General features: G+C 49.9%; 1 protein-coding gene across 1 annotated transcript; it reads left to right on the plus strand.

Annotated features, from left to right (window-relative positions):
* The first annotated feature begins 1,555 nt into the window (after positions 1 to 1,555).
* Gata1 (GATA binding protein 1) lies at positions 1,556 to 10,297 on the plus strand. The gene is made up of 6 exons (XM_051141576.1): positions 1,556 to 1,658; positions 6,144 to 6,382; positions 7,093 to 7,470; positions 7,574 to 7,719; positions 8,869 to 8,994; positions 9,926 to 10,297. The coding sequence occupies exons 2-6, from the start codon at positions 6,163 to 6,165 to the stop codon at positions 10,295 to 10,297; spliced, it is 1,242 nt and encodes a 413-aa protein (XP_050997533.1). The 5' UTR covers positions 1,556 to 1,658; positions 6,144 to 6,162.
* The last annotated feature ends 2,660 nt before the right edge of the window (positions 10,298 to 12,957 follow it).

A 12,957-nucleotide genomic window follows, 5' to 3' on the forward strand; every position in this document is an offset into this window, starting at 1 on the left:
TGACATAAAGCCTAATGAGGAGCCAACCAAGTGTGTACCTGTGTGTGTGTGTGTGTGTGATGGTGATTTTATGTAAAAACGCTGTTCAAAATCTATTGATGAAGGTTTGTGTAGGTATGAGGCCCTGCTAGGGCAAGAGGAAAAGGTAAGGATGGATTGTAAACAATGAGTGACCAGGGCTGGAGGGGTGTCCCCTCAGTGTAGGCTGATAGCAGAGCGACACAGACCAGGATCACACATCAGTCACATCATCAATACCAGGAACTTCCCCCTCCCCTCTTGCTCTCTGGGGCTCATCTATACTCTCAGACTGCGGCTTTGAACCTCTCCCCCTCTTTTGGGGGGGGGGAGGGTTTGAAACAGGGTTTCTCTCTGTAATGGTTCTGGCTGTCCTGGAACTCACTTTGTAGACCAGGCTGGCCTCGACCTCACAGCGATCCACCTGCCTCTGCTTCCCGAGTGCTGGGACTACAGGCGCGCGCCACCACTGCCTGGCTCATCTCTCTCCCTCTTTACAACATTGTTTTTGTCTTCCTTCATGTCTCCATCTGGGCCCTAGACCTTTGTCGTTTCCAGGTTTTTCCTTCACCTTCTGTACATGTCTGCCTCGTGTTGTCTCTTTATCTCCCTTCCACACGTTCATTTTAACATCTTAGGCTGTGTCTGTCTCTGTCTCTGTCTCTGGCTCTCTCTTCTAGGTGTCCTTTCGCTGCCTCCTTCCCCTTCTCCGTCTCATTTCCATCTCTTTCCATATAGCTTTGCTCTTGCCTCTGTCTGCTTTCTCTTACTATCTCTCCCGTTTGCCATCTTATCCCAATCCTCTGGGACTCACAGGGGAGCCCACACTGGGTTTTACCTCAGTTTCCCGCCTCTAACGAATGGCGGGCAAGAAGTTGAGGCCCTTGTCCCTGTGTGCATCCCCCACCCTACCCCCAACCCCAAGACAGCCTGTTACTGTGGCACCAACAGCCACAGTCGCCTCCATCTGATAAGACTTATCTGCTGCCCCAGAGCAGGCCAGAGCTGGCGTAAGCCCCAGGCACAAGCCCCAAGCACTAAAGAAATGTACCCTCATTCTGCCAGTCCTGGCTTAGTCCCGCAGACTGGTTCCTAAAGGTGGCCCACAGGCTCTGGTTGAAATGGTCCCAAACCTCTCTGAGCCTTATTCTTCTCACCTGCAAAATGGGTACAGGTACCTCTCTCCTGGCTCTCCAGGAGGGCTCACACACATAGAGGTCCAGCACACACATAAACTGGCACGCAGTAGGGCCTTTCCTCACTGAAAAACCTAGTGGGCCATTTATCTTAACTAGAACTCATATAGCTTGACTAGACACTGGACTCCACAGAAGCTAAAGGCAAGCTGGATCCAACAATGTACAGGGTAGAGAGGAAGGGTGGAGGGACTACTTAGAGCCTAAGAAGTCCCCCACAAGCAGGCGGCACACCCCCTCCCCTGCACTGCCCCACCCACTGGGGCACCAGCCACTCCCAGGGGAGGAAAGAGGAGGGAGAAAATGGGTGGGAGGGAGGGCGGGCTGGCAGGAGGGAGGGAGGAAGGGAGACTCAAAGGCCAAGGCCAGTGAGGACACCCTTGGGATCACACTGAACTCACCACATCACTAAGGTGGCTGAACCCTCTGCATCAACTAGCCCAGGTCAGTGTCAATTCCCAAGGAACCTTCCAGCAAGGTGACAACCCTCCCCCTCCCCTTCAGCCTGCTGCCCGAGCCTGCTCTAGGCTTTCCGACCCATAGCTTGTCCCTAAAATGTGGGTCATCCCTGAATTCTTTCACAGCTCCCCAGGCTTCTGTTTCTAACCTCCATCTCCCTTGAAACCCTTCCTCTGTCTGCCCCAGCTTCTTCCCATAGTCCTTCTTACGCTATCTATTTCCGCTGAGCCCTTAACTCTTTCCTCATACTCCTAGGCCTACCTTCCGTATATACCGCCCCCCTCCCTAAAAAAAATACTATGCCTCATTCCCCGAGCTCCTATCTCTCCCAAATCTGATTTTCACTAATGGAAATTTGTCTCTGCCTCTCTGTTCTCATGAAAAAGAAAACAAAACAGCAAAAACCTCACTTTGGCCTCCCCAGGATTCTTATGTCGGATCCCAAGTGAGTCCGTCTGTTTCTGCCCCATTCTTTCTGGCTAACCACCTGTCTTGGATGTGTCAAAGCCCTCCTCTTGTTGCTTTTCAGCCTCCACGCTTGCTCCCTGGGTCTTCGCTCTGACCTCCCCAAACTGTCCCCTTCCTCCTACCTGTTGGGTAAAATTTGTTTGTTACTTTAGACACTAAATTTGTGCTCCCACCCCCATCCCCACCCCGCCAAATCTATCACAATGACCCTTGTGCCTGTCTTTCCTAAGGCCTAAGGCCTAACTGGCCACTGAGGCCCACTCTTTCCACACTTTTTTTTCTACTCCGACCATATCTTGGCTTCTCCCACTCTTCCTGTGTTCCCAGAATTCATCTGTAGACATCGGCCACAGATGGCCACAGATGGCCAGGTCCATCTCTCTCCTAAATCCAATTGCTTCCCAGGAAAAAATAGAAGAAAAAAAAAATCCAAAAACTTGGCTCTCTCACATTTTACCATGACCTTCAGAACCCAACTTTAACCTTTAAACTACATCTCTAACTTTGCAGCTGACTGTCAAAGTTCACCTCTGATTCCCTAACCTCGCCATCTGTTTTCCAAACCCATTTCTGAGCCCAAAATGTCTCTCTGAACTTCTAAGCTCAACTCTACTTCTCAAACCCAGTGTTTCCTTCCCCTAAACGCCATAGCCATACCCAAACTTCTGACTCCAATCCCACAGCTGACTCTCAGATTCCCCCTCTAGCCCCCTAAGTACCATATCTGCTCCCTAGATCCTGCCTCTGCTCCTATGGCCCCATGGGAGCCTGGGTAGGGCTGTTACCTGGGGTGAGGGGCTGGGCCCAGAGAGAGCTGTAGGTGCAGCTGCTGTGCCTCCTTGTTAGGGCAGCACTTTCTCTACTGAGGCAGCTGATAAGGAGCTCTCATACCCCCCAGCTTTGAGATAAACTTTATCTCTGTCGGGAGAGTGATAACTGAGGAGGAGGGTGGGCCCTTGCTCCAGGAGGGGTGGGCAGCTCTGGACCCACCAAGGTAAGAAGAAGTACAGGGTCAAGGCAGTAAGGCCAGAGGGAGAATGTGAGGGTGAGGGTGGGTGAGGAGATGAAGAACAGTGCCAGGAAGAGAAAGAAAGGTATAGTGAGAGAGAAGAGAGGGACAAAAAAGAGAATTGAGGAACGGGAGCAACTAAGAGAAAAAGCAAGAGGCACAAAACACAGGAAGATGAAATAGAGCGAGCACAGGAGAGGTAGGAGGAGGGCCATGGGCAAAAGGCAAAAAAAAAAAAAAAAAAAAAAAAAAAAAAAAAAGCAGAAACAAAGGAAAGAAGGAAAGATGATGGGAGGGAAAATGAATCATGGAAGAACGGAGACAAAGAATTAGAGACGGGTGAGGCGTGGTGGTGCATGCCTTTCATCTTGGCACTCAAGGCAGAGGCAGGTGGATCTCCAGGCCAGCCTGATGTACAAAGGGAGGTCAGGACAGCCAGGGCTGTTACACAGAGAAACCCTGTCTTGAAAAAATAGAAAGAAAAAAGAATTAGGGAGGGAGGGAAGAGAGGGAAGGTTAACTGGGGGGGGGGGGGGAGACAGAGACACAGAGGGTGGAGGGGGGGGAGAGGGGGAGAGAAAAGAGAGTGCAAGCATGCAGACACTATCCAAAAAGGTGATGGTGGACATGCTCATGAGTTGTTTTATTCCCAGCATGGTCCCTACAAATAGGACCATCAACCAGTCAGGGGTAAGATGCAGCCTCTTTGACTCCTTCTCCTGAGCTGTGTGTAGTTAGGGGCATTGAGAGACAAAGGAATAGTAAGAGAGAATCCATAGCTCAGAGAAAGAAGTAGGGGGAAGAGGCACTGGGAGGCAAAAAGAGATACAGAATTGCAAAGATGGAGAGACATTCACAAGTATGGGTGTGGGAGAAAACACACCTTCATAAAAGCTCAAAAAGAGAGGGCAAGCTACACCCTAGAAGTCTGGGGAGGTGGCTCCGAGGATAAATTATTTGCTGAATATGTGTGAGGGGCCAAGTTCAGATCCCCAGAAGCCAGACTGATATAGTAGCATGTACATCCTCGGAGCCACCGAGAGATGGGAGGTGGAGAAGAATCACTGGACGCTCACAGGCCTATCCTGGTGCACACAGTGGAAAAATATGACACGCTTTAGAGAAAACAAACATGGAAGGTGAGGACAACACCCTTCAAGTGCACTTGAGAGCACACACACACACACACACACACACACACACACACACACACACACGTGCATACACTGCATAAACACACAAAAGATAAAAGTCTTGTTTTTCAAAGGTACTCCCTAGAAACAGAAAGACGTAGGAGAAACACAGTCATCAGCCCTGACAGGATCCAGGGAGGGAGAGACAGAAGGCTAAAGAGACAGACATGCAATATGAGACAGAGGGAAAGGCTCAGCGCTTGGTGCTCAGCTCTTAGCATACCACCTCCAATATAGCAAATGGGGAAACTGATCTCGGAGTGGTGAGAACAGACCTTTCTCCCTGGCAGGGAAGATACCAGGGTGGGAACACCTTCTACCTGTCACTCTCCTCAGAGGAAGCCAGTAGCTTTGGGGTGATTTCAAAAGTTGGGCGGGGATGGTAGAGATAAGCAGTGTGGGGGCAGGGGTACTACCCCCCCCCATACAGCAGGGAGGAACTAATGGGGCCCTCTGTCTACAGACACAACTGAGGCGGGGGAGGGGGAATAAAGCCGGAAACCACGGGGTTTCTGAGAAAGTCATATGGCAAGATACAACAGATAGGGCTGAAGTTAGGGAGCACAGAAGAGTGAACCCTAAGGTCCTGAGGGAGCTGTGAGGGGTCCAAGGAACCTTGGTTGTGCACTCTGTTTCTATCGAAGGAAAAAGGAAGGGGAAGAGAGAATAGGAGGAGGAAATGAAGGAGGAGGTGGACTTGAAGAATGGGAGAAAGAAGCAAAGGCTCGCAGGAGGAGGAGAAAGAGGAAGGTTAGAAGGTAGAAAGGAGAATAAAAGAGGAGGAAGGAAAGAGGAGCTATAGAAAGGGGAAGAGAAAGGTGGTACACAAAAAGGAGGGGACAGGAGGAAAGAAAAGAAGTGAGGGGAGGGAAGAAGAGAGCAACAAGGAAGGGAGAAGACAGGAAAAACAGAACAGAAAAAGGAGGGGGGTAGAGGACAGTGAAAGCGGAGAAGGGGAAGAGAAAAAGAAGAGGGAAGAAAGAAGACACAGAGATGCGAGAAATGGAAGGAGGGCTAGGAGGACAGGAGGAAAAGGAGAGGGAACAGAGGCGGGATGGTGAGGGAGTAATGAAGGATGAAGACCAACGAGGCAGTGAGAGGTTGGGGAAGAGCTCAAAGGAAGAAAGATAGAATACGAGGATGAAAGAAGAGACAGGAGGGATGACACCATAAGAAGAGAGGAAAGAAAAGAAGAGGAAAAGAATTTGAGAGATGGAAAGGAGAAATACAGCTGCATGTGGTGGCGCACGCCTTTAATCCCAGCACTCGGGAGGCAGAGGCAGGCAAATCGCTGTGAGTTTGAGGCCAACCTGGGTCTACAGAGTGAGTCCAGGACAGCCAGGGCTACACAGAGAAACTTTGTCTCGAAAAAACAAAAAACAAAAACAAACCCAGAAAAACCAGCCAGGCGCGGTAGTGCATGCCTGCAGTCCCCCGGTGGCAGAGGCAGGCGGACCTCTGTAAGTTCCAGGCCAGCCTGGTCTACAAACAAGTCCAAGACAGTCAAGGAGAGAGAAAAAGAGAGAGAGAGAGAGAGACAGACAGACAGACAGACAGACAGACAGAGAGACACAGAGACAGAGAGACAGACAGGCAGGCACACACACACGCACACACAGACACCGAGACAGACAGAAACAGACAGTCAGTCAGACACAGAGAGAGACAGACAGACAGGTAGACACAGGGTGGGGGAGGGAGAGAGAGAGAGAGATACAGAGCTCCAGGTGACAGGCTTGGAGGAAGAGAAAGGAAAGAGGGAAGGATTTCTGTGTTTCACAAGCCTTCCTGTCTTCACAGGTGAAGCCCCAGTGTCCCCATGGATTTTCCTGGCCTAGGAGCCCTGGGGGCCTCAGAACCCCTGCCCCAGTTTGTGGATTCTGCCCTGGTGTCCTCAACACCAGATCCAGCTGGTTTCTTCTCCTCTGGGTCTGAGGGGTTGGATGCAGCAGCTTCCTCCACTTCCCCAAGCACAGCCACAGCTGCAGCCACTGCACTGGCCTACTACAGGGACACTGAGGCCTACAGACACTCCCCAGGTAACTGTTGGGTAGCTGCCTTGGCTGGAAGCTGTTAGGGTTGCCATAGAGATCATCAGTTGGCTCATGATTGTACCAAATCATCTGTGTATAGATGTACTGACGCATTTGCCCTGGGAACATCAGCAGTCCTCTCTGTCCTCCATCCTGGAGTGACCACACTGAGAAGCAAGGCTGGGAGTATGTACTAGCTGCCTTAGTTGTCAGTTGGCCTGCAGCTTCCCAATCCCAACAGTAGTCATCCAAATCCTAGACAAAAAAGGGATGGAGGGTCCCTTTCTGTTGCTATAGTGACCAGAAGGACTTAGGACCCAGGAGTCACCTAGGAGCAAGAAACTGTTGTGGAGAGCTTGGAGTCCACAACAGCCAAGGCTTTCCCCGCTCCCCGCCCCCCTCCCACTCCCAAGATAGGGTCTCTCTGTGTATCCTTGGCTGTCCTGGACTCACTCTGTAGACCAGGCTGGCCTCGAACTCACAGCGATCTGCCTGCCTCTGCCTCCCGAGTGCTGGGATTAAAGGCATGCCTTTAATCACTCTCACCGCTGCCCAGCTGAGAAACTCTGTCTCAAACAACAAACCAACCAACCAAAAACCAAAGACCCCTAGCCGCCATGTTGGGACTAATGGACACCACTGGACTTCTAAAAGTTGGATAACCTTAGGTTTAATGCTTTCCTTTCCTCTTCCCTCGCTATACCCGACTCTAACAGTCTTTCAGGTGTACCCACTGCTCAACTGTATGGAAGGAATCCCAGGGAGCTCGCCTTACGCTAGCTGGGCCTACAGCAAGACGGGGCTCTACCCTGCTTCAACTGTGTGCACCAGCCACGAGGATACCCCTCCCCAGGCCCTGGAAGACCCAGATGGGAAGAGCAGCACCACCTTCCTGGAAACCTTGAAGACAGAGCGGCTGAGTCCAGACCTCCTGACCCTGGGGACTGCACTGCCTGCGTCGCTCCCTGTCGCCAGCAGTGCTTATGGGGGAGCTGACTTTGCCAGTCCTTTCTTTTCTCCCACTGGGAGCCCTCTCAGTTCAGCAGCGTACTCTTCCCCCAAGTTTCACGGAAGCCTACCACTGGCTCCTTGTGGTGAGGCTCTCGGAAAGGGGCAGGGTGGTTGCGTGGGGCTAGGTAGCTTCAGGTTGAGGATGAGCTGAACCTTGCTTCCCTTTTTGCCCTGTTTACCTACTAGAGGCCAGAGAGTGTGTGAACTGTGGAGCAACAGCTACTCCACTGTGGCGGAGGGACAGGACCGGTCACTACCTATGCAATGCCTGTGGCCTGTATCACAAGATGAATGGTCAGAACCGGCCTCTCATCCGGCCCAAGAAGCGACTGGTAAGCCCAAACGTTGGCCTGATGGGACAGGTGACTTGTTCCTGCCCAGGATAAGAGCCTATAGTCTCCCACCCTACAGGAACCATTGAGCAACTCATACTCCATGCCATCCCCACACCCCTACACATAGTACACTTGCCCGCATTCTCATGCTTCCCCTCAGAGCATCATCCATCCCTTTCCTATACAGGAACCCTGCTCTGGATTAGAGAACTCCATCCTCTACCTACCCTTTGAGGCTTCAAATAGAAACCCTGTCCTCGAATTGCGTGAAAACCTTCACTCCTGCCCTTAACAGTGGGGTAAAAACCCTACTTATGGTTCACATTGAAATCTCCTGGGATACTTCCTTCCAGAAGAGATGACTTCATTGAACTGGGCAACTAGACTTTGGCATTTTGGGGTGGGTGGGTGTGTGTGCGTGCGTGCTGCGGATGGGAGTCTAAGGCCTCATGCATGCAAAGCAGGCACTCTACAACAGAATTACACCCCCAGCTCCAGGAACTTTTGTAGCTTCCCAAGAGAGTCTTTGGAGTTTTTGGTTTTGTTTTGAGGTTGTTGTTTTGGGATTTTTTGTTTGCTTTTGTCTTTTGATTTGGTTTGATTTTTCTTTGAAATGGGGTCTTGCTGTGTAGTCTTGGGCTGGCCTGGAACTATGTACACCATACTGGTTTTTAATTTGTTATGGTCCTCCTGTCTCTGTCTCCTGAGTGGGCCAGTTACACACCTGGCTTCCTCCAAGAGATTCTGATATGTGGTCAAAGGAGTCTCACCTAGATTATAAAAAAATAGATTATTTAAAAAAAAAAAAAACTCCTTGCTAGGTGGAGGTGGCTGTGCATACCTTTAATCTCAGCAGGTGGGTCTCTGTGAGTTTGAGGCCAGCCTGGTCTACAGAGAGAGTTCTAGGACAGCCAGGGCTATGCAGAGAAACCCTGTGTAGATAGATAGATAGATAGATAGATAGATAGATAGATAGATAGATAGATAGATAGACGATAGGTAGGTAGATAGATACCTTATCAAAGATAGGAACTCTTGCCTTCAATGTGCCTCTCAGCCCTTCAGCCCTTTTCTCAGGCCCTGAAAGCCCATATCCCCAACTTCCACCTCCCCAGAGCGCTAATCTTACACCCTTTTGTCCCTCAGATTGTCAGCAAACGGGCAGGCACTCAATGCACTAACTGCCAAACGACCACCACAACACTCTGGCGGAGAAATGCCAGTGGAGATCCCGTCTGCAATGCCTGTGGCCTCTATTACAAGCTCCATCAGGTGACACTCTAGCCTTCACGGTGCTTCCTGGCTTCCTGCCCTCATGCCACCTCGCCCCCGCCCCCACTCAGTCCTGAGCCACCTTCAACTTGCTCTTCTACCCAGGGTCTTCTTTCTTCCTCCAACTTGCCTTCTCCTTTACTCCCCCCTCCCCGCCCCCTTGCGTCCTTCCTCTTTGCAGAACTTCCTCCTCTGTTTAGTTCTCCTCGCTCTTTTCCACTCCTTCCGATCCATCCTTCCTCACTCTCTTCTTGCCCCCTCCATTCCCTTTCATTCCTATGCTCTAAGGCTTGAATAACTCTTAACCAGTAGAGGAGGGTATCATAAGCTCAGGGCCACACAACCACAGGTTTCTCTAACCCATCTCACCCTGGGTGGATTACTCTAGTCACTGATCCAATTCCTCATTCTTTTTTTTTTTTTTTTTAAGAGCATAGCGCTTTAAAAAAAAAAAAAAGAATTTTATTACTATGTATACAGCACTCTGCTTGCATGTACACTGGCAGGCCACAAGAGGGCACCAGATCACATTATAGATTGCTGTGAGCCACCATGTGGTTGCTGGGAATTGAACTCATGACCTCTGGAAGAGCAGTCGGTGCTCTTAACCGCTGAGCCACCTCTCCAGCCCTTCATGCAGCATTTTTAAAAAGATTTATTTATTTAATATTTGTACCGTATTCTGCCACATGTATGCACACCAGAAGAGGGCACCAGGTCTCATTACAGATGGTTGTGAGCCACCATGTGGTTGCAGGGAATTGAACTCAGGACCTCTGGAAGAGCAGTCAGTGCTCTTAACCTCTAAAGCCATCTCTCCAGCCCCAAAATTCCCCATTCTTAACAAAAAGGGGGCGTTGAGAGGATGTCCTTTGCCCATATTAGGCACAGAGGGCTGGAGCTGGCAACCCTGTGGCTTCCCTTTCTACAGGTGAACCGACCACTGACCATGCGCAAGGATGGAATTCAAACTAGGAATCGCAAGGCATCTGGAAAAGGGAAAAAGAAGCGGGGGTCAAGTCTGGCAGGAGCGGGAGCAGCTGACGGACCAGCTGGTGGCTTCATGGTGGTAGCCGGTGGCAGTAGTGGTGGGAATTGTGGGGAGGTGGCCTCAGGCCTGACACTGGGCACTGCGGGTACTGCCCATCTCTACCAGGGCCTGGGACCTGTGGTGCTGTCAGGGCCCGTCAGTCATCTTATGCCTTTTCCTGGACCTCTGCTGGGATCTCCTACAGCCTCCTTTCCCACAGGTCCTGTGCCTCCTACCACCAGCACCACTGTGGTGGCTCCACTCAGTTCTTGAAGGTATACAAAATGGCCTTGCCCTTGGGGCAGAGGAGGTGTCCTCCTCCTCTTGTTTTAAATTTTTTAATTTTTAATTTTTTTGAAGATGGGATCTTTTGTAGCTCAGGCTGACTATGAACTATGTAGGTAGCTAAGAGTGACCCCAAATTTATGATTCTCCTGCCTCTACCTCCCAAGTACTGGATTATAGTCATCTATTGCCATGCCTGGCATTTTCCTTTGTTTCTGTTTTTTTTGGGGGGAGGTTGAGACAGGGTCTTACTACGTAGCCCAGGCTGGCTTTGAATTCCCTATATAGTCCAGGCTAGCCTCAAACTTGACAGCCTCCTGCCTCAGTTCCCAAGTGCTGGGACTACAGGCATATGCTACCATGCGTGTTTCACCCTCCTCTTAGAGCCATCATTGTTTACAGCACAGCGCTCTGGGCCCCAGACATCTCCTTGCCTGTACCTTCAAAGTTTTTGTAAAAGAAAACCCACCACGGAACTCCTGAAACTGGAGCCATGAGGCTGTGTTTGGCTAAATAAATGTCAGTGTCGAGTGGGGCATAGGGTGGTGTCCATGGCTCTTTTATGACAGCATATCCATCTGCCATGTATAACTACATGAGCCTAGAGGTGGCAGGCATGATAAGCTCTACAACTGAAATTAACGACGCACAAATGTACCAGGTTTTGTGGATAGCTCCATGTGTCATTGTTAAGATGGCGTATGACTGAGGGGGCTATGACCAGGATGTCAAATGAATAAATAAACTTTTTCAAAAGATGGTCTTTGACTGCATAATTATGGGTGGGGGGGGGGGGGTGGGGTGAGATGGCAAGGGTGTCACCAAGCTGCAGGATAACATGTGGAAATGTGTGTTACAATAGTAGGTGACAAGACATGTGAGGATGGAGTTGTGTGCTTGTGCATGACGCTGGGTGACCGTTGTGACAGTGTGACGCTACATAAACAGAGCACAGAATCAGATGGCTGAGCCTCTTTGAAACACTGAGCAAGGACTGTGTATAACAACAGTAAGAGGCACAATACTGTGTACGGCTGTGACAACATATGGTCCTTACTTTCCTTGATGCGGTTATGAAATATTTGGCAGCAGTAACTTAAATGAGGAAGATTTATTTGAGCTCACTTTAAGATGTATTTAATTATTTATTATGTATACAATGCTCTGCCTGCATGTACAGGTGCAGACCAGAAGATCACATTATAGATGGTTGCGAGCCACCATGTGAGTGCTGGGAATTGAACTCAGGACCTCTGGAAAAGCAGTCAGTGCTCTGAACCTCTGAGCTATCTCTCCAGCCCCCGGGCTCACCGTTTCAAAGGGATTCCAATGCATTATGGCAGAGAAACAAGAGCAGCTGTTATTGGGGTGTGTCTTCGGCAAGACTCTTCACATGGCAGCCAGAACAGAAAGTCGAGCCTGAGACTGGGAGCTAGAGAACTGTTCTAAGCCATACAGTTCACCGCAACCAGTGAGGCCCCACAACTCACCAAAATAGTGCCAACATTTAAGGACAAAATGCTGAACTGTATGAGCTTGTGGGCAATGGTTCATATTCAAAGATGTAACAAGAGCCGGACGAGGTGGCACATGCCAGGTGGATCTCTGTGAGTTTGAGGCCAGCCTGGTCTATAGAGCGAGTCCAGGACACCCAAGGCCACACAGAGAAACTCTGTCTCAGAAAAAAAAAAAAAACAACGACATAACAAGATGTGTGTCTCCGAATGTCTTTGTTGTTTTGCCAATGGCAGTATTACTCTGCCAGTCTTTAAGTATGTTTGTATGGGTGTGCATGTGTGTACCATGTAGAATGTGTCATGTCACAGTGTGTCTGAGGGCTGACAATGTGAGCAGCTCTGTGTACATTTGTGGTGCTGTCAAAATACATACTTTCCCACTGTGAGCTAGGGGCCCTCCTCCACAGGACAAAAGACAGTCTCGGTGGAAAAGGTTAGACTGGAAGTTCAGATGTGGTGTTCTCTGGACCTTCCCGAAGGGCATGTACTCTTTCCTAGCTCAGCTCCACCTGCTACCTTGTGGGAAATGGGCAAGGATGAAGGGGTTGAGAGCCAAAACATCTTCTGAAATGCAATGTGGTAGCTCAAGCCTACTCCAACAACAAAATGAGGCCTCCAGTTTCCTCATCTTAAAACAAAGCGCTATATAGTGGCTCAAATCTGCAATTCCAGGGTTTGGAAAGTTGAGGACAGGCAGGTCAGGAATTCAAAACAACAACAAAATCACAAATAACCTCTGGGGGGGGGGGCTGGAGAGACAAGTCAGCAGTTAAGAGCACAGCTGTTCTTCCAGAGGGTCCTGTTGAATCCCCAACACTCATATGGCTTCCTACAATCTTCTGTAACTCTAGTTTCTAAGGGATCAAACACCCTTTTCTGGCTTCCCGTGGTACCGGGCATGCAAACAAAACACTGGCACACATAAAATAAAAATAAAAATAAGCAGCCTGTGAAGTTTATACCTTATAGGTGGAGAGAGCCACACTGCCAAGTACCTCGTCACGCTCCTAGTAAACTAGGTGAACTGTTCCCCAAAGTGAATATGCCATTCAATTTAATAAGCACAAGTTAGCCACACCTTTAATCCCAGCACTCCCAGGGTGGTGGTCGGAGGACAACTGCAGGGGTCAG

This window comes from Acomys russatus, chromosome X (genome assembly GCF_903995435.1).
Source record: "Acomys russatus chromosome X, mAcoRus1.1, whole genome shotgun sequence".
NCBI classification, from domain to species: Eukaryota; Metazoa; Chordata; class Mammalia; order Rodentia; family Muridae; genus Acomys; species Acomys russatus.